Source organism: Eutrema salsugineum, unplaced genomic scaffold (assembly GCF_000478725.1).
Source record: "Eutrema salsugineum unplaced genomic scaffold, Eutsalg1_0 scaffold_10, whole genome shotgun sequence".
Taxonomy (NCBI): Eukaryota; Viridiplantae; Streptophyta; class Magnoliopsida; order Brassicales; family Brassicaceae; genus Eutrema; species Eutrema salsugineum.
This window is the reverse complement of record NW_006256908.1, coordinates 2,845,502-2,864,339: the sequence shown is the minus strand read 5'-3', so window position 1 is coordinate 2,864,339 and position 18,838 is coordinate 2,845,502. Positions and strand designations below refer to the sequence as shown.

At 37.7% G+C, this 18,838-nt stretch overlaps 2 protein-coding genes across 2 annotated transcripts; both read right to left on the bottom strand.

The window, feature by feature from the left end:
• Window positions 1-6,532: 6,532 nt before the first annotated feature.
• LOC18027326 (putative FBD-associated F-box protein At5g56700) lies at window positions 6,533-7,778 on the bottom strand. Its single transcript, XM_006409729.2, has 2 exons — window positions 6,819-7,778; window positions 6,533-6,724 (listed from the first exon to the last, which is right to left on the bottom strand). The coding sequence occupies exons 1-2, from the start codon at window positions 7,776-7,778 to the stop codon at window positions 6,533-6,535; spliced, it is 1,152 nt and encodes a 383-aa protein (XP_006409792.2).
• A 7,221-nt stretch (window positions 7,779-14,999) lies between these two features.
• On the bottom strand, window positions 15,000-18,563 carry LOC18027325 (nucleobase-ascorbate transporter 12). Its single transcript, XM_006409728.2, has 10 exons — window positions 18,026-18,563; window positions 17,718-17,815; window positions 17,461-17,631; window positions 17,198-17,298; window positions 16,905-17,040; window positions 16,702-16,752; window positions 16,328-16,615; window positions 15,982-16,216; window positions 15,609-15,895; window positions 15,000-15,524 (listed from the first exon to the last, which is right to left on the bottom strand). The coding sequence occupies exons 1-10, from the start codon at window positions 18,561-18,563 to the stop codon at window positions 15,303-15,305; spliced, it is 2,127 nt and encodes a 708-aa protein (XP_006409791.1). The 3' UTR covers window positions 15,000-15,302.
• Window positions 18,564-18,838: the final 275 nt, after the last annotated feature.

Sequence of the window (18,838 nt, the reverse complement as noted above, 5' to 3'; positions counted from 1 at the left end):
GCGATGAATTGATCCATTATCTGTTTAGATCAGTTTAGTTTATTCTTACGTGTATGAACACAAATTGGATATGAGAGAAGTTATCTCCGTTGAGTACTTAAAGTTGTGAAAATTATCAAAAAAATTACTCAGAAATACAATAACATTTTCCTAAATCTTCTCAAATAATAATCAAAAAGATTTTTTTTTTGTTTCCTAGACATTTAATTGAACAGTGAAAGTTTAAATTGTGATTTTAGTTACCTATAACCCGAATTCGATCCGTTATCCAGCAATTTCTTGTTGTCTCGAACTTGATTAAGTATGACAGTATGTTTCAGATAATATTTTTAAATAATAAATCATTTGGTTCTTTTCTTTTCAAAATGAACACTTTGAAAATTTGTTATTCTAATAGTTATATCTAGTACGTGCATAAGCTATAGACCATAAAAGAAAAACAAAAATTTATCTCATGTCATTGTCCAATTCAAAATTTAAATGGTCTTCTGTCCATTTATGCTTCATATAAAAGTCGTTAGGGAAGAATAAATTATAAAGCCATATACTTTTGTTTTGTAGTATAAGTACCAAACCCTTCCAAATGATTGGATATTTTTTTTTAATAACATTTGAAACCAACTCTTCAAAGTCCAAACCACAATACATAAACTCTCACCTACCAATTTCGGCTCAAATTTATTCATTAAAATTTCTCTTAACTTTAAATGAAACGTTAAACGTGCCATAACCTACCTGAAACAAAAGAGATTGGCAAATTGACAAAGATTACAAAGAGGAAGACAAAGGAAATGAGAATTTGAATCCTTTAAAAAAAAAAAAGAAATGAGAATTTCTCAGCTGACCACCAGAAACGGTAGCTCATAGTCTTTCTTTTACAGTCTCACTGTCAGACCAAACATAAACTCTATGATGGATACCATTGCAAGACTTTATTTTGATAAAGGATTAAATTTCTTTATTTAATAAAAAAAGAGAACAAATGATTATATGTTTTTTTTTAGATTCTCTTCTTCAGCCAAGACATTTATCAGAGACAAAATCTTTACATCTTGGAGCCAATCAAGAAATATATATAGTTTTGGTTTGAACTGCATAACCAGATTAGAGATTTTGTCTATCATTAACCTTCACATACAGTGTGGTTATTTTATTATGTCAATCCATTAGATAATATCTAGTACACAATGCTAAGTTGCCGATTTAAATTTCTTTCGCATGTCAGTACAAGTTTTTTTTTTGCTTATCAAGGCAATAAAAAGGATACTAACAGTTTCGACAAAAAAAAAGGATACTAACAGAGTTTTATCACATAATTTTTTTAAAATAGCATATGTAGTAAATGTCCCGCAAAATCAAGCTAAGAACTATGATGTGTTAACACTGGAGGGGAAAAATATGTAGCCATGTGGTCCCTCAGTCACCATGTTCATCGATGGCAGTGTGTTCAATCACATAGTATGAATGCATAAAAGGCAAGTTTCATGGTCCATCATCGCAACTTGGCAATTGGATCAAACAAACAGTATGATTTATTCTTATATTTCACCATTTAATGTATTGTTGTTTCCAAGTGATAATATACTATTAATTGTGCTATGGAATCCTGCTTGCAACAACAATACCCTGCAAACACAAAAGTTTCGAGACTCTTCAAGAAACATTGAGGGACAAAATTAAGAAACCTCAAGGAAAATTAAGTTTATCTCGGGATTCTTCTAGAATGTTCGCGGCTTAAACAAAACATCTAAGCATTCCGTGTTGAAGAATTGTGTTAATGAAAGGTTGTTTCAGTTTGGGTGTGTTCTAGAAACGAGGGTAAAGGAAGGTAATATGCAGCGAGTTATAGATTCTGTTTTTCAGGGCTGGTTGGTGCTCACAAACTATGAGCATCATCGTTTGGGTCGTATATGGGTTGTTTGGAGGGAGAATGTTAGAATTACTCCGCTGTTTAAGAGTAGTCAAATCATTACTTGTTCCGTCAAAATGGATAGCGTGGAGGAGGAACTCTTCTGTTCCTTCGTGTACGTTTCAAATTTTGCTAAGGAGCGAAAGGAGCTTTGGAGGGATATGAGGGACCACAAAGATGCTCATTTGTTTCACAACAAACCGTGGATTATTTTTACGATTTTTAACGAAATTCTAGAGGGAGAAGAGCACTCAGAATTTTAAAACATACCGAGTTTCACGGCAGGGATGAAAGATTTCCAGGACCTGGCAAGATATTGCTCGCTCTTGGACATGCCTTTTCATGGCTCTTTGTATACTTGGTGCAATAAGAGGGATCATGGCACAATTCATAAAAAACTAGACAGAGTCCTCATCAATGACATTTGACTTCAATCTTTTCCACATATGTACTCTGTTTTTGAAGCGGGGGGAATTTCTGACCATCTTTGATGCAGAATTCAGTTCAGTGAGATAACACAAAGGCCGCACAAACCTTTAAAGTTTGTCAATGCAGTGGCTAATCTTGAGAGATTTAAGCCGATGGTGGCAGATTACTGGAGTGGCACTGAACAAATCTTCTTATCCACTTCATCAATGTATAGGTTCTCAAAGAAACTTAAAGGTTTAAAACAAGGTATTCAGACTCTAGCAAAATAAAAATAGGGGATCTAGTTAAGAGAGCAAGGGAAGCTTATGGCGATCTATGTGCCAAGCAGGAGGTGAATTCAGCAAACCCCTCGCAGCAAGCAATGGCAGGGGAGATTGCTGCATATAAGCGATGGGATATTGTTTTAGGTCTGGAGGAGAGTTTTCTGAAGCACAAATCAAAGCTGCATTGGCTCGATATTGGAGATGGTAACAATAAGGTCTTCCACAGAGCAGCAACCATTCGGGCAGCAAGAAACTCTATTCGGGAAATACCTTGCCCAAATGGGACTGTGGTCGCAACTAGAGATGAAATCAAGACAGAGGCAGAACATTTCTTTCGGGAATTTCTGCAACATAAGCCGGCTGATTATGATGGTCTCACTATTTCAGAACTTCAGGACTTCTTGCCTTTTCGATGTTCAGAGGAAGATGGTGGATGGCTAATTCGAGATGTTTCATATGAGGAAATAACAGAGGTTGTCTTCTCAATGCCAAATGGGAAATCCCCTGGACCAGATGGGTATACTTCTGAATTCTATAAATCGGCCTGGCCGATTATTGGGAAAGAATTCATTACTGCAATCAAATCTTTCTTCGTGAAGGGATTTTTGCCTAAGGGAGTGAATACAACAATATTGGCTTTGATTCCAAAGAAAACAGAGGCAAGGGAGATGAAGGAGTATAGGCCGATATATTGCTGCAATGTCATATATAAAACAATTTCCAAGATCATCGCCAACAGATTGAAAGAGATTATTCCGCAATTCATTGCTGCGAACCAATCTGCTTTCATAAAAGACAAGCTCCTCATAGAAAACTTGCTACTTGCTATGGAATTAGTTAAAGCTACCACAAGGATTCTGTCTCTGCTCGTTATGCCATTCAGATTGATATCTCGAAGGCTTTTGACTCTCTGCAGTGGTCTTTTTTGCTGAATACTCTAGCTGCTCTGAACTTCCTAGGGAAATTTATCCATTGGATTTCATTGTGCATCACAACTGCTTCTTTTTTTGTTCAAGTACATGGTGAGCTAGCAGGATTTTTCAGAAGTGAAAGGGGATTGCAGCAGGGATGTTCTCTATACCCCTATTTGTTCGTTATCTGTATGGATGTTTTGTCGAAACTTCTAGATAGAGCCGCGACAAGGAGACAGGTGGGATACCACCCGAGATGTAAAAATCTTGGCCTTACACATCTGAGCTTCGCAGACAACTTAATGGTTCTTACGGATGGGAAGGTTAGATCAATGGATGGAATTGTCAAAGTTTTCGAAGATTTTGCCAAGTATTCGGGTTTGAAGATTAGTATGGAAAAATTGACAATGTTCTTAGCTGGTGGTACAGAAAACACTTGACAAGCAATAGAGAATTGGTTCCAATTTGCGATGGGCCTTTTCCATGTAAGGTATTTGGGTTTGCCATTAACCACGAAATGCATGACAAGGACTGATTACCAGCCTTTGGTGGAGAAAATAAAAATCGCATTAGCTCGTGGACAGCAGCACGTTCTTGATCTATCTTATGCTGGCCGTTTGCAACTCATCAGTTCTGTTCTTTGGAGCGTTTCTAACTTCTGGTTCTCTGCTTTTCGGTTACCTCGAGAATGCATCCGCGAGATTGAACGTTTATGTGCGGCGTTTCTTTGGTCGGGTCCTGCTCTGAGCTCAAAGAAAGCTAAGCTCCCTTGGGATGATGTGTGCCGCCCACGCAATGAAGGAGGTCTGGGGCTCCGACCCCTGAAGGAAATAAACGATGTGAGTTGTTTCAAGTTGATCTGGAGCATTGCCTCGAACAGGCCTTCTCTGTGGGTGGAATGGGTTAATTTGAACCTATTAAAGGGTGACTCTTTTTGGTCGATTGAAGAGAAACCAAACTCAGGATCTTGGATATGGCAAAAACTACTGAAATTTCGAGAAAGAGCAAGAGTGTTATACAGAGTGGACATCCGGAATGGTCGATCAACTTTTTTTTGGTTCGATAATTGGTCACAGTTAGAGCGGCTCATCGATATCACAGGGCGACGTGGAGTCATTAATATGGGAATCCCCCTCCAAGCTAAGGTTGAGACAACTTGTCTAAGTTGTCGCAGACGCAGGCATAGGGTGGAGCAACTTAACGCAATTGAGGAAGTGATTGCAGATGGCGGACTAAAAGGAACTCAAATGAAGAAGACATAAGCTTATGGAGAAGAAAAGGGGATCTTTTTAAACCCGCTTACAGCTCGAAGAATACATGGCTCCTTACTCGCCAAACATATGCTTTCGTCGATTGGGCCAAGGGATATGGTTCAAGTACGCTACGCCTAAATATGCCTTCTTTGCTTGGTTAGCTATGCACAACTGTCTAACCACGGAGGATCGTATGATTGTTTAGAATCCATGTATTAACCCTGCCTGCGAATTCTGTCAATATCAGATGGAGACGAGAGATCACTTGTTCTTCGCATGTCCCTATTCAGCAGAAGTGTGGGCTGGACTCTCAAGGGGCTTACTAGGAGCACGGTTCGTTACTGATTAGCAAAGCATTGCCACCATCATTTCGGACTCAAGACTTGATCTTTTCACAGGCTTCCTGATTCGGTATGTATTTCAGAACGTGATCCATAGTCTATGGAGGAAGAGAAACTCAAGACGCCACAGCGACAGGCCACGAACCCCAACTCTTCTAATTAAGCTCATTGACAAACAGGTTCGGAATCATCTATCTACCATTCGAGCCTCAGGTGATCAAAAATTCGAAGGCGGTCTTCGAGCTTGGTTTGCATCTAGATCATAGATCTTATGTAATTTTTTCATTTCTAAACATTCTTTATAGCCTTCAAAAGTAGGACACACTCAGATGTAAAACGGTCTTTTTTGGTTTTGAATCAATTTTACATTCAATTAAAAAAAACATTTAGGGACAAAGCTTTCTTCATTGTTAATCCAGCGAACTAGTATATCAACATCAAATTGTGGATACATCTAACATAAAAAAAAAGGAAAGAAATGAGAGAGTTAATTACATTTCATCGCACAGTGCTTTTTAGATCGAATGAAGAAAACTTACAGCGACGTAGAGATTGAGGACTCGCAGTTTAAACCAAAAGGATAACCTCTTCAAGGATAGGATCATAACAACCAAAGCTCTCATATTGTCATCCTAGCTCAACTCGTCTAATAATCAGATCTTCAAGAACAGGCAATGAGTATTGTTGTTTCCAAGTGATAATATATTATTAAGTATGGTATGCGAATAGAAAAATGTAATGAGCCAAAAGTTTCATGTCAGTGTGTTTCACGAGTGATGTTTTATTGTATTTCACCTTTTTTTTGTTTTTTCTATATTTTTCAAGAGTTGTAAATGTTAAATTATAAATTCATATATACGCAGGTCCTAATATACTGTATGTATAATTTTACAATGATTATAACTTGGATCAGTGGATGTGACAAGGTAAAACAAAGGAATGCTTCATGTTATGATACTTTAGGGTTTAGAAATAAAAAATCACCTTCAATAATTTTAAGATAAAATGAGAAGTTTCAAGAACATATCAACAAGACACAAAAATCAGATTTAAAATATATACAATTTAAAAAAAACAAAAAGAAGCAAACATTCTGCTTTGTCAAAGAATATTTGTGATCAATCTATTTGTACTATAATTAGACTACTAGTTCCGATTCATTGTAGTCTAAATGAAAAGATATTGTAACGATGGGAGATTATTCATAAAGATTTGCAGTGAAAACCTCTGTGGTTAGAGAGGTGCCTTTTTCTCAACTGAATGTAATTTTTTTTTTATAAAAGAAGTTGCAAGCTCAGTAACTCACGACATTCAGATAAAAACCCAATTCTTAGACAATAAAACAAAACCTAAAAATTCAGAATCAAATGCGACAACTTCTTGATCAAGTTCCAAGTTTCTATTGTGGAACGTACATATATCATGATCATCTAAAGATTGATGAATACTTCAAACAACAAGCATATTGGAAGAAAAAACTGAAGAAATCTCTCTCTTCTTCTCTTCTTTCGTACCCTGAAAACCTAAAAGTTTCAAGACTCTTCAACAAACATTCAGGAACAGAGCTCTGCTCATTATTCCAAATAACCGTTTGATACTCGTCATATCGTCCATACTTCTGAGATATATATAAGAGAAAAAAAAGAGTGTGTTAATAACATTAAACCCCATACAATGCTTTTAAATCGGACAAATTCAACAAAGAACCTTACATCGACGTCGAGATTGAGGACTCGCAGTTCAGGAGAAACTTTGAGCAACCGAACAAGTAACTTCGACCAGTAATTATTGCTAATATGTAGTGTCAGATGTTCAAGCTGATTGAAGACAACAACAGGAAGATACACAGGCCGCAACACACGTAGTGTAAGACTTTTGACAGATGTCATTGATTCGAGAAACTTGTCGATATCTTGCCAAACACATATATCTGCCTCTTCACGATTCGGCATATGCTCAATCAAATAGGAGACATTCTCTCTATAATCTTCAACTTGGAAATACTTCAAAGAAGGGGTAACTATCACATTCCTATCAGAAGAAGAACATGTCTTACCTTTATACAAGGAAGACCTCTTCAAGGATGGGACATTAACCACTAACGCTCCCATATTGTCACCCGCAATTCCGCTAATAGTCAGATCTTCAAGAGCCGGGCAATGAGATAGAAGCATGCGAAGAGAGTCTTCGTTTGAGTATATCACACGTTGGAGTTTGCAAGTTTTCAAGCAAGGCAGAAGAACCATTTGAGGAACATTCACAAGAATATTGCCGTCAAGTTCTAAAGTCACCAGTGATTTGCATGTATACAAGCTACTAGGCAGAAATACAGCATTATAAAACACTGAACGGTAGATACTTAGCTCACGAACGCATCGAGAAACCGCGATACCAACCCATTGTTTAATATCCTCAGGTTCAGTTGATTCACAGTTACACTTGAGGTGCAAGCTTTCTATGACTGGAGCTCTATGTAATGGAAGATACTTGCTAATAAAATCCCTAAGCATTATAGGGTTTGAATAATCATTAGTGAACTTGAGTTTAGGCAACCACATCCAAATAAACTGCCATTGTTTTGACAAAACGCTAGTAGATACAGCAACTTTTGTTGGAAGAAACGATAATATCTTAATCAGCAAGTCATCAGGAAACTCACTTATTTTGGCCATGATTTTATACAAACTCTAAGATTATTGTTACCCTGAAAAAGAAAAACACAAGAAAACTGTAAGAATTATTTGGGGTCACACATGTATAATCAATGTGTTAGGGTTATTATTTAAAGTAGTCAAAACTTATGTGGTCATTTTGATATTAAAGAAAAGACTAATGGGGCATAAGTGTTATGAAAAATTAATGTGAGGATACACTCAGTAATTTATAATTTGATGACGGGCCGAATTAGAAATTATTCTCTATATAAATAGAGAGGTTATGGTCCCCGCAGCAACCCTAACGAGAAATACAGAAAACTCTCTGCATCCCATCAACAGAGATCTACAGCCATTCAGGGTTTGTTGTGGAAGAACCATAGCCAAATTCAGAGCATAAATCATGGATCCAAAAGGTACGCTTCCGCTTCCGTTCTTATTAATCAGAGACTGACATGCTATAGTGGTTTATAAGGATTTAAAACCTTTCAATTGGTATCAGAGCCATCATGTTCAGTTTCTGTTTGATAATCAGGTTATTTTAAGAAATAAATTCGGATTTATTTTTACGAAAAAATTTAGATTGTTGAATCTGTTTTTTCTCAAAAGTTTATGCCTAGATTAGAATTATGGGATCTGTGTTTATGTAATTGTTTTTCAGATCTAGATTATTGCTCATATGGTTTGTTTTTTCTGAAAATTTTAATATATTTTCGGAATTTGGGGAGCAATTATAAGATTTAGTCTTTAAAATTTTTAAAAGTTTCATGCTCATAAAGTTTTTTTCGAAACTCAGGAATTTTTTTTCGAAAATTTTGAGCAAATTTTCAGATCTGGTTTCGTAATTCTTTAAAAGTTTGTTAATGAAACTCTGCACTTCATATGGTTAAATCGGACTGGGCCTGGGCCCAATTTTGATTGAAGTTGCATTTAAGCCAAGTTTCATTAAAGCCCGAATTTGGTTATATTCCACTAAAGCCCAATTCGTTTTAATTAAAATGAAAACACATCACCAGAAATTCGAACCCAGGTTGCACTAATATGGGGAATCCCTTCCTTTTTGTCTTCAACCGTTTTATCACTGTAATATTCTTGCATATAGAACCCCCAGATTTTATGTTATATGTCCGCGCAAGTATATAATTAAGTTTTTTTTAATCAATAAATATTTTTGATTGTGCAAGTTTAATATTTGAAGTGGATTAATTGATGCAAATATGTTGCCAAAGTAACCTCTATTGTGGATATTTTTCCATGGATAATATTAAATATTATGTGTGTATATATATTCATGCGAATATTAAATCGACCCAAATGTAGGTTTTGTATTCGGCCGAATAACATACATACCTGTGATAATAAACACGTGATAATTATTAGGAATAAACATGTGAATGATAAATCGATCCAAAGATAGGTTTATTATTTATCATGCATTATTGTCAGTGTTTGATTGTTTCAACAAGAGTATCACTAGCAGTTAATATTACTGTCCAAAGACTTGATATTAATGTTGCACTTGATATCTTGAGATGGGTTATACAATTGTTTATTTTTGTTTATTGATTTAATTCGGTTTAGCAGTAAATTACTAATAAAGATTGTTCAATTTTGCAGCGAATTTTACTGCAGTATCTGCAAACTTAAGTTCAATTCCAACACTTACTGGTTCCAACTATAAGGAATGGAAGAGTAAAGTTAAGATTGTTTTAGGGTGTATGGATCTTGACCTTGCGTTAAGGATGGAACAACCTGCTTCTCCTACAGATACCAGCACTGCTGAGTATAAGGCAGTTCATGAGAAGTGGGAACGTTCTAATCGCATTGGTTTAATGATCATTTTGGACACCATTCCAGAAACCTTTAGAGGTAATGAGGAGATCTCTGATCTCAAACAGTTCCTTGCTGAGATGGACTTGCGTTTTGCGAGTAGCGATAAGGCAGAAATAAGTTCGCTACTGTATCGCTTTAGTACCATGAGGTATCACAGCAAAGGAAACATAAGGGAGTACATTTTGGAAATGTCCAACATTGTTTCAAAACTCAAGACTCTCAAGATTGAGCTTCCGGAAGAAGTGCTCATACATTTTGTCTTGAACTCCCTTCCTCCTCAATTCAATCAGTTGAAATCCAGTTACAACACACGTAAGGAGAAATGGGCTCTTAATGAGCTTATTTCTTATTGTGTGAATGAGGAGGATAGGATGAAACAAGAAAGGTCTGAAAGTGCTCATATGGTTAACACCTCTAAGGGCCAGGGCAAAAGAAGGAAAATTGAGGTTGTTAAGAATGATGCTGCTAAGGGTCCATCTCAAAAGAAGCAGACTAAGGATGAAGATACCTGCTTCTTTTGTAAGAAAACTGGACACATGAAGAAGGACTGCCAAAAGTATCATGCTTGGCGTGGTAAGAAAGGTATGTCCCTTGCTATGGTCTGTTCTGAGGTGAACTTAATTGAAGTACCCAGAAACATTTGGTGGTTAGACTCAGGTGCAACTACTAACATCAGTGTTTCATTACAGAGTTGCCTGAGCTACCGAGAACCAACTGAAGCTGAAAGACGCATTCATGTGGCTGATGGTTTTGCGGTGGATGTGGAGGCAATTGGGCATTTTAGATTGTTTTTCAGTACTGGTCAATTTTTGGATTTGAAAGACACTTTTGTTGTACCGTCTTTTAGACGGAATTTGGTTTCCGGTTCTTATTTAGACATATCTGGTTATTCTTGTCTGACTGAGCATGGAAAAGCTACTTTGTCTTTAAATTCAATTTTAATTGGAACTGGTACACTTATGAAAAATCACGGTCTTTATATGCTTGACGCTTTAACTTCTCATGATGAAAGTTTAAGTGTTGAATCAAGGGGTACTAAACGAAAGTTTGAAAATGCAAGTTCAGGAACTCTATGGCACAAACGCTTAGGTCACATTTCTAGAAATAGAATTGAGCGACTTGTGTCAGATGGTATATTGAGTTCTATTGACTTCACAAATTGTGATGTCTGTGTGGATTGCATTAAAGGAAAACAGACTAAACAGAAGAAATTAGGTGCATATAGAGCTACGGAAGTCCTTGAGTTGATACATACAGACATTTGTGGACCATTCCCTACGGCTTCTTGGAACGGTCAACAATACTTTATATCATTCATTGATGATTATTCTCGATATGCATACTTATTTCTTATTCATGAAAAGTCAGAGTCTATAGACGTGTTCAAGAAGTTTAAGGCTGAAGTTGAGAACCAACTTGAGCGAAGGATAAAGTCTGTCAGATCTGATCGTGGTGGTGAATATTACGGTCGGTATGACGGTTCAGGTGAACAACGTCCAGGACCATTTGCTAGATACCTAGAGGAGTGTGGAATTGTTCCTCAGTACACTATGCCTGGGTCTCCCAGTATGAATGGTGTATCTGAGAGACGCAATAGCACTCTTAAAGACATGATAAGGAGTATGATTTTTCATTCCACCTTGCCTGAATCACTCTGGGGAGAGGCACTAAAGACTGCAGCTTACATTCTTAATAGAGTACCAACTAAAACAACTGCAAAGACACCTTATGAGCTTTGGACTGGTAGAAAACCTAGTCTGAAGCATTTGCACATTTGGGGATGTCCAGCTGAGGCAAGGCCTTACAGGCCATATGAAAAGAAATTGGACTCCAGAACTGTGAGCAGTTACTTTGTTGGTTATTCGGAGCGATCTAGGGGCTATAAGTTTTATGATCCCACACAGAAAATTATTTTTGAGACGGGAACAGCCACGTTCTTTGAGGATATTGATTTTGGGGGGAGAAATAAAGTTAAGGAAATCATCTTTGAGGAAGAATCGGTTCCAGTTTCTAATCCGATTCATATAGTTGCTTTTGACAATGCAAATTTGGAACCTCAAGTTGATACAGAAGTACTTCCTCCAAATGAAGATGACGATGTTATCGAACATGAAGGTCAAATTCAAGATCCTCAAGAAGTGGTGCAACAAGAACAAGTGCCTTTGCGGCGATCCACTGGAGAAAGAAGAAGCGATATTCCGGATGATTACATAGTGTTTCTTCTGGAACAAGAGGAAAATCAAACCCAGTTGGAAGATGATCCTATCAACTTCCGTGAGGCAATGGGTAGTTCCAAATCAGATAAGTGGGTTAAAGCTTCTGAAGAAGAGTATCAGTCAATGCTAGACAACAAAGTTTGGGACCTCGTCGAGTTACCAGAAGGAAAGAAACCAATTGGTTGCAAATGGATATTTAAAACCAAATTGGACTCAAGTGGTAATGTCGAGAGGTATAAGGCTCGTCTAGTGGCTAAAGGATATACTCAGAAAGAAGGGATTGACTACAAAGAAACCTTTTCTCCAGTTTCTTCAAAGGATTCTTTTAGGACAATCATGTCTCTTGTTGCACATTATGATTTAGAGCTTCATCAGATGGATGTCAAGACAGCGTTTCTCAATGGAAACATTGATGAGACGATTTATATGGAGCAACCAGAAAACTTTGTAATGGGTGATTCAAAGAAAATGGTCTGCAAACTAAAGAAATCCATCTATGGGCTAAAACAGGCTTCTCGTCAATGGTACCACAAATTTCATGAGGTAATCACCTCCTTTGGTTTTGAGGTGAATTTGGTTGAAGATTGTGTGTATCAGAATTTCAGTGGGAGTAAGTGTATTTTCTTGGTATTGTATGTTGATGAAATACTTCTGGCTACCAACGATATAGGCATGTTGCATGAGACCAAGAGATTTCTTAAGGAAAATTTTGCGATGAAAGATCTTGGTGAAGCATCTTTTGTATTAGGGATCCAGATTCATCGAGATAGATCTCGAGGTATTCTTGGATTATCACAAAAGAGCTATATCGATAAAATACTCAAGAGATTTGGCATGCAGGATTGCAAACCAAGTGATACCCCAGTCGCTAAAGGAGATAAATTCTCTCTCAGTCAGTGCCCTAAAGGAAATTTGGAAATTCAGGAAATGCAAAAGATTCCTTATGCATCTGCAGTAGGAAGTCTGATGTATGCTCAGGTTTGTACGCGTCCAGATTTAGCGTACATTGTTGGAGTTTTGGGCAGATACTTAAGTAATCCAGGTTTGGACCATTGGAAAGCAGCCAAAAGGGTCATGAGGTACCTGCAAAGAACAAAGAACTTTATGCTCAAATATCAGAGATCAGATCATTTGGAGATCATTGGGTATTCTGATTCTGATTTTGCTGGATGTCAAGATAGTAAAAAGTCCACTTCAGGCTATGTGTTTCTGTTGGCTGGTGGAGCTATTGCATGGCGAAGTGCAAAACAATCACTTGTAGCTTCCTCCACAATGGCGGCAGAATTTGTAGCAGTTTTTGAGGCATCCAATCAGGGACTTTGGTTAAAGAATTTTGTCACAAGGCTGCGAATTCTTGAAGGAATTGAAAGACCACTAAAGATATATTGTGACAATAAATCAGCTGTTTTGTACTCCAACAAAAATAGGAGTGCGACAAAGTCCAAGTTTATCGAAATTAAGTTCCTGGTTGTTCAGGAGAGAGTACAAAGTGGAGAGAGTTCTATAGAACACTTAGGGACAAACTCCATGATTGCTGATCCTCTTACAAAAGGTATTCCACCCAAGGTCTTTCATGAGCATACTGCTCGAATGGGTGTTTCAGTGTTTGATGGTCATTTGGTTTAGTGGGAGTTTGTCATTTGTTTTTGGGTTCTATGTTTTGGTTGTGTTTCAGCACATTTTATTCTGATCAGAAATAAAGTCTTATAGTTTACACTTTGTTCAATAAATTTAAAGGATCTCAATAAAGAAGGACCAGTTGAAAATCGACATGTATTGATCACTTTTCATGTGATTTTCATGCTTCACTTTTCATAATTGATCTCTGTCATTTGACTATATTGATTTCAGTGACCATGGAAGGTTTAGTTATGATTGCTATAACGAAGGCCGCCATGATCCTATGTTGCTATAGTTAATGGACGTGATTGTTTATGCCCTGATATATAATGACAATTTTGAGCTCATAAAGTCTATCACATTTTCAGATACACATGTGACCCAGTGGGAGATTGTAAGAATTATTTAGGGTCACACATGTAGAATCAATGTGTTAGGGTCATTATTTAAAGTAGTCAAAACTTATGTGGTCATTTTGATATTAAAGAAAAGACTAATGGGGCATAAGTGTTATGAAAAATTAATGTGAGGATACACTCAGTAATTTCTAATTTGATGACGGGCCGAATTAGAAATTATTCTCTATATAAATAGAGAGGTTATGGTCCCCGCAGCAACCCTAACAAGAAATACAGAAAATTCTCTGCATCCCATCAACAGAGATCTACAGCCATTCAGGGTTTGTTGTGGAAGAACCATAGCCAAATTCAGAGCATAAATCATGGATCCAAAAGGTACGCTTCCACTTCTGTTCTTATTAATCAGAGACTGACATGCTATAATGGTTTATAAGGATTTAAAACCTTTCAAAAACAACTTAAGACAGCAACAAAAGGATCGTTCTGAAGCCAAACAAACGAATTAGCTAGTTGTGAGGTTTTGCAATCGAATTCAACCTCAATCTAATTAGCTCTTAAGCCTTGAGCTAACTATATGATCGATTAACGTTGATACGATTTGTTTGTTGTTGATTCAAACTTAAGACAATAGAATTTGTTCACTGGTTCTCTCAAAGATTCACTAAACGGGTAAATCAAGGGTAATCAACGGTTGAGTACAAAGAAGATACTAGATCTCTATGTAGCACTTGTAACCTATTACAGGTTCTTACCGATACAAGCAACAATAGAAATAGACCCGCGAAAGGAGAGAACAACCTGGAGAAGACGAAGAGCTCAAAGACTCGTTAATCTGCCTCTGTTTCTCTTTTTTTTTTTTTTTTTCCTTGTCTTGTGTCTTAGGTTTTCAAAACCTTGTAATAGCTTATATATCAAGTAAACACATCCGATTTGGGCCTTAGCGCATAAATATCAACCCTTCTCCCCCTTGTCGTTGTGGGCTTCTCTTTCTTTTCACTTTTAAATTTTTTGTAACACTGGTTCTTGTCGCAGCGTCAACGAACAGGCCCAATATATACTACCAGACTTTTGTGTTTGCAAGGAAGACCTGAAGAGAGTGATTTCATGAGATGTCTCTTCAAATATGCTTGTAGCTTGAAGTATTCATCAATCTTTAGATGATCATTACAATAGAAACTTGAAAAGTATTTATCTGAATGTGAATACCTAATGTAAAAAAAGAATAGTGGAAAAAGAACAAGGAAGAACAAATAATATAACACTTAGTTACAAATGGAATGATCATAATCTATATAACTTACAACAACATCAACTTCCATGTTTCAACCAAAGAACAAAAAACTCTCCAATAAAAAAACTTGCGACTCAAGAAAAACTCCACCGTGTTATAAAATTTGAGGAAAGACTAAAAAAAAGTAACAGAGAAGAAAATAAAAGAAAAGGAAAGAAAAAGAGAATCTCTCATCTGAACTATTTACCACTTTTTTTTTTGTTGCCATTAGTGTTGTCTTCTTTCAAATGCCAACCCATTTGACCCATCTGAAAAACCTCCCAACCCTAAACGGCAACTCATAGTCTTTAGCAAGAGCTGGTTCTCTCGTTACAGTCTCACTATCAGACCAAACATAAACTCCACGTTCTTGCTTGCTCCCAGGAACCGTATTGTCCAAAACCACGGCCATAATAAACGCAATCACCATGTTCATCGATAAGAGCGTGTTCATCACATAATTCACCTGCAAAAAAGAAAAAAAAAACTCAAATTAAGTTTCCTAAAAATTAGATCCAGAAAGTGAATTTGAGTGCAGAACGTAACGTACCCCTTTATATTGGCTTTTGAAGGGTCCATGAGAAGCAACAATGTAAGGTTGGTAATAACTTGGAACTGAGAGGTTCGAGTTTGGAGAAATGTCATATTGCTGGAAGTAAGCAGGGACAGAGAGTGAAAAGAACAGTGATAATCCGACGATGATGATGTTCCTCGAGCTTCCTGCTTCGCTGTAACGTAAGTTTGAAAGACCTAAAGCCGTAAACATTGCCCACATAAAGCAAAGAAGAGAAGCAACCATGACTTGAGGAATCGATGCGATAAACCCTCCAACTTTACCTGAAGATATCAAAAGTTTCTTCAGCCAAAAAAAGAGTAAAAAGTTTTGGAAGTGAAAGCTAAATAAGCAGTGACCACTTACTTACCAACAAGAGAAAATATAACCAAAACACAAGCGCCTAACTCCACGACTCTGCGGCTTCCCATTTTGGTCACAGCGATTGTATGAACGTTTTCGGTTAAGGTGGTTGAACCAGTACCTGTACCCCAAAGACCGGCTAAGACACTTGTGAAGCCTTCAAGACCAATTGCTCGGCTCACAACACCAGGAGTTGGAGGTCTCGATGCTACTAACAGAGAAGAAGCATGGTACGAACCAACCTGACCGTAACAGAATTTACCATATCATCAACTGATTTGTAAAAGTGTGATGCTTTGACTTCAAAATACAGATTTTGATGGTTAAACTTAAAGTTGATAGAAAACACTAACCGAATCTACTGAAGCAATTATGGAGACTATGCACATAACAAGAGACATTTTCCAGGTGAATATTGGCACACCCCATTGCAAAGGGTAAGGAAACCTAAACCAAGGGGCGGATCTCAGTGCATGAGAAGTATCAACACGACAGTACTTCATTCTGGTCATGTATTTTCTGCAGTGGCTCGATACAACATTTGAGATGGGGACGTTTGGGTCACAACCTTTGTACGTGTAAGCTCCTGTTTCGGTTAAAAGGAATGCAGCGGCCCAAGTAATAGCAAGACTCAATGGAACCTGTCAATAAGAAGTTAAGAAGGTAAGTCACAATCAGATGTAGAGTGGGAACGGACATAATTTAAAAATCTACCACATGACCTTACCGCGTATATAAGGAAAATCCGATGGCTTAAAACTGAGATTTTTCGGAGATACTGCAGCAAAATTTGTACAAGTATCAATATGTGTTAACATGAACCTGATGTGACATGATACGTTTAATCTACATTCAAGAAGAACTCGAAACTAGCATCCAAACAAACGTCTACTTGTTAAAGGTGGTTAATGGTAACTTCACTAAACTTACAAGAGCAAAGATGACCACAAGTAGTATCTGCACTACACCGATCTCAAGACATTTACCAACAAGCGGGAATCCGTAGCTGTAAAACGAGAGTCCAACTGCAGCTATCGTTGGAGCAACAACTACTGGATTGACCAACCTATATACAAGGTCAAAAGATATTATGTGTAGACAGAGCCACAAAATCATGTGTAGACAAAGCCACAAAATCATGTGTAGACAAAACACCAAATAACGACTAATGCTAGATTTATATTTGGAATGTGTTATCTTTGGACAGAGACAGAGATGTATACCTCAGAATCAACGACATTAGGCCACTGTATCCAAGCACTGCTTGAAAAGCTGAACCAATTATGATTGCACCTTGCAGCTCCCTCATGATATGCTTGAAGTTCTACCATATTCACCAAAACAAAACACTTAATAGATTCTTTATACAAGACACTCTATATGATTTCACACAAACCATAAAAAAAAAAACACTGCATGCACAATGATTGGCGTCTTAACTTAGACATAGAAAAGCAAAAAAGAAGATTTTATTCTTCTTACTTACATTCCCATTCAAACCTTGAAACTCAGGGGAGTTTATGATGGCCAAAGCCGGAGCCAGAAATACAAAGGAAGGGCCTTGAATCAAAGGAAGCCTCGACCCAAATGAAGTATGCAACAATGTAGTGATTCCAGACACAAATAGTACAGTCGAGACAACATTTGCAATCTCCTCCTATAATCCCACAAAAAAAAAACATGAAATTAAATGCAATCCACATTGATCAAAAGCTTGAGGGACCAAAAGAATCAATCACTTACGTGCGAGCCTCCCATTGCAGGAACTATGACCAATGGAACCAGAATCAATGAGCCTAACATCGATAGGTTATGTTGCAAACCATAGAACCCAATTGGAACTGAGAAACACAAAAAAATAACCATAATTAATCCAAAACAACAATTAAAGTAAGAAACTTAAAAAAGATTTGAACTGTCTGACATCAAATCTCCAAAAGGAATCTATATAATTATTTTACCAATTATAAGGTCACAATCATGAGACTCAACAACAATTAAACAAATGATTCCTTAAAAAAGAGAGAAAATTTAAAATCTCTGTCACTCACCAAGTCCAGGAGTATCTCTGAGGCCATACTTCATATGCAAATTTCTAGCCGCTAAATCATCATCCATGCTCTGTGGCAAAACCCCCACTGCCTCTTCAATACGGGTCGGTCTTCTAATCGGGTCGCCTGACCCGTTTGCTCCATCGGGTCCGTTTGATCTCCCAACAACCCCATCAGAATCTCTCCGTCTCTTAACCGGCTGATCCTTAACCGGACCAGCAGCAACAGCACCTGGTCGTGATGATGGTAGTGGTGGTGGTGGTGGTGGCGGTGGTTTCTCATTCTTATCCTTATCAGTCCCACCGTTGGCTACGGCGGGGACAGGCGGAGGACGGAGGCGAGCCTGACCAGCCTCGAGATCCGGTTGGGTTTCAGGTTGTCTGGCGGCTCTGACGGAATCGGAGGCGTTAACCTCGCCGGAGAATTTGGGACGGAATCCGGTTTTTTTAGCCCATGTAGACGGTGGCATTGCGGAGGATTCTGGAGCTGGTGGCCATGGACCCGGTTTAGGTCCGGTTTTCGGGTCGGAGCTTGACATTTTTTCACGGATTTTCTCAGTAATGCATAGTGACGTTCTCTAGATCTACAACAGAGGAAACTTAAAAATCTCTCCGCCGGAGAAGAGAGAGTTGAAGAAGAAAACGACAAAAATTGGGAATTAGGGTTTTCTTCAAACACACAGAGAGAAGAGAGAGTACAGTTGAGAGAGAGAGAGTGTGGGAAGTTCTAAGAAGTAAGTAACAGTGAATGTGAAATTTTGGAAGGTGAGAGAGAGAGAGAGTGTGTGTGTAATGGAGATTTTCAGAGAAATAA

What these genes read in the sequence shown, in the direction of transcription:
- LOC18027326 (XM_006409729.2), bottom strand. Translation starts at nt 7,778, where the DNA reads ATGGCCAAAATAAGTGAGTTTCCTGATGACTTGCTGATTAAGATATTA. An exon ending in TCCTCAATCTCGACGTCGAT is followed by an intron (nt 6,725 to 6,818) that starts GTAAGGTTCTTT and finishes TATATATCTCAG; the next exon opens with AAGTATGGACGATATGACGA.
- LOC18027325 (XM_006409728.2), bottom strand. Translation starts at nt 18,563, where the DNA reads ATGTCAAGCTCCGACCCGAAAACCGGACCTAAACCGGGTCCATGGCCA. An exon ending in CTGCAATGGGAGGCTCGCAC is followed by an intron (nt 17,632 to 17,717) that starts GTAAGTGATTGA and finishes GTGGGATTATAG; the next exon opens with GAGGAGATTGCAAATGTTGT. An exon ending in TTGTGGTCATCTTTGCTCTT is followed by an intron (nt 16,753 to 16,904) that starts GTAAGTTTAGTG and finishes ATTTTGCTGCAG; the next exon opens with TATCTCCGAAAAATCTCAGT.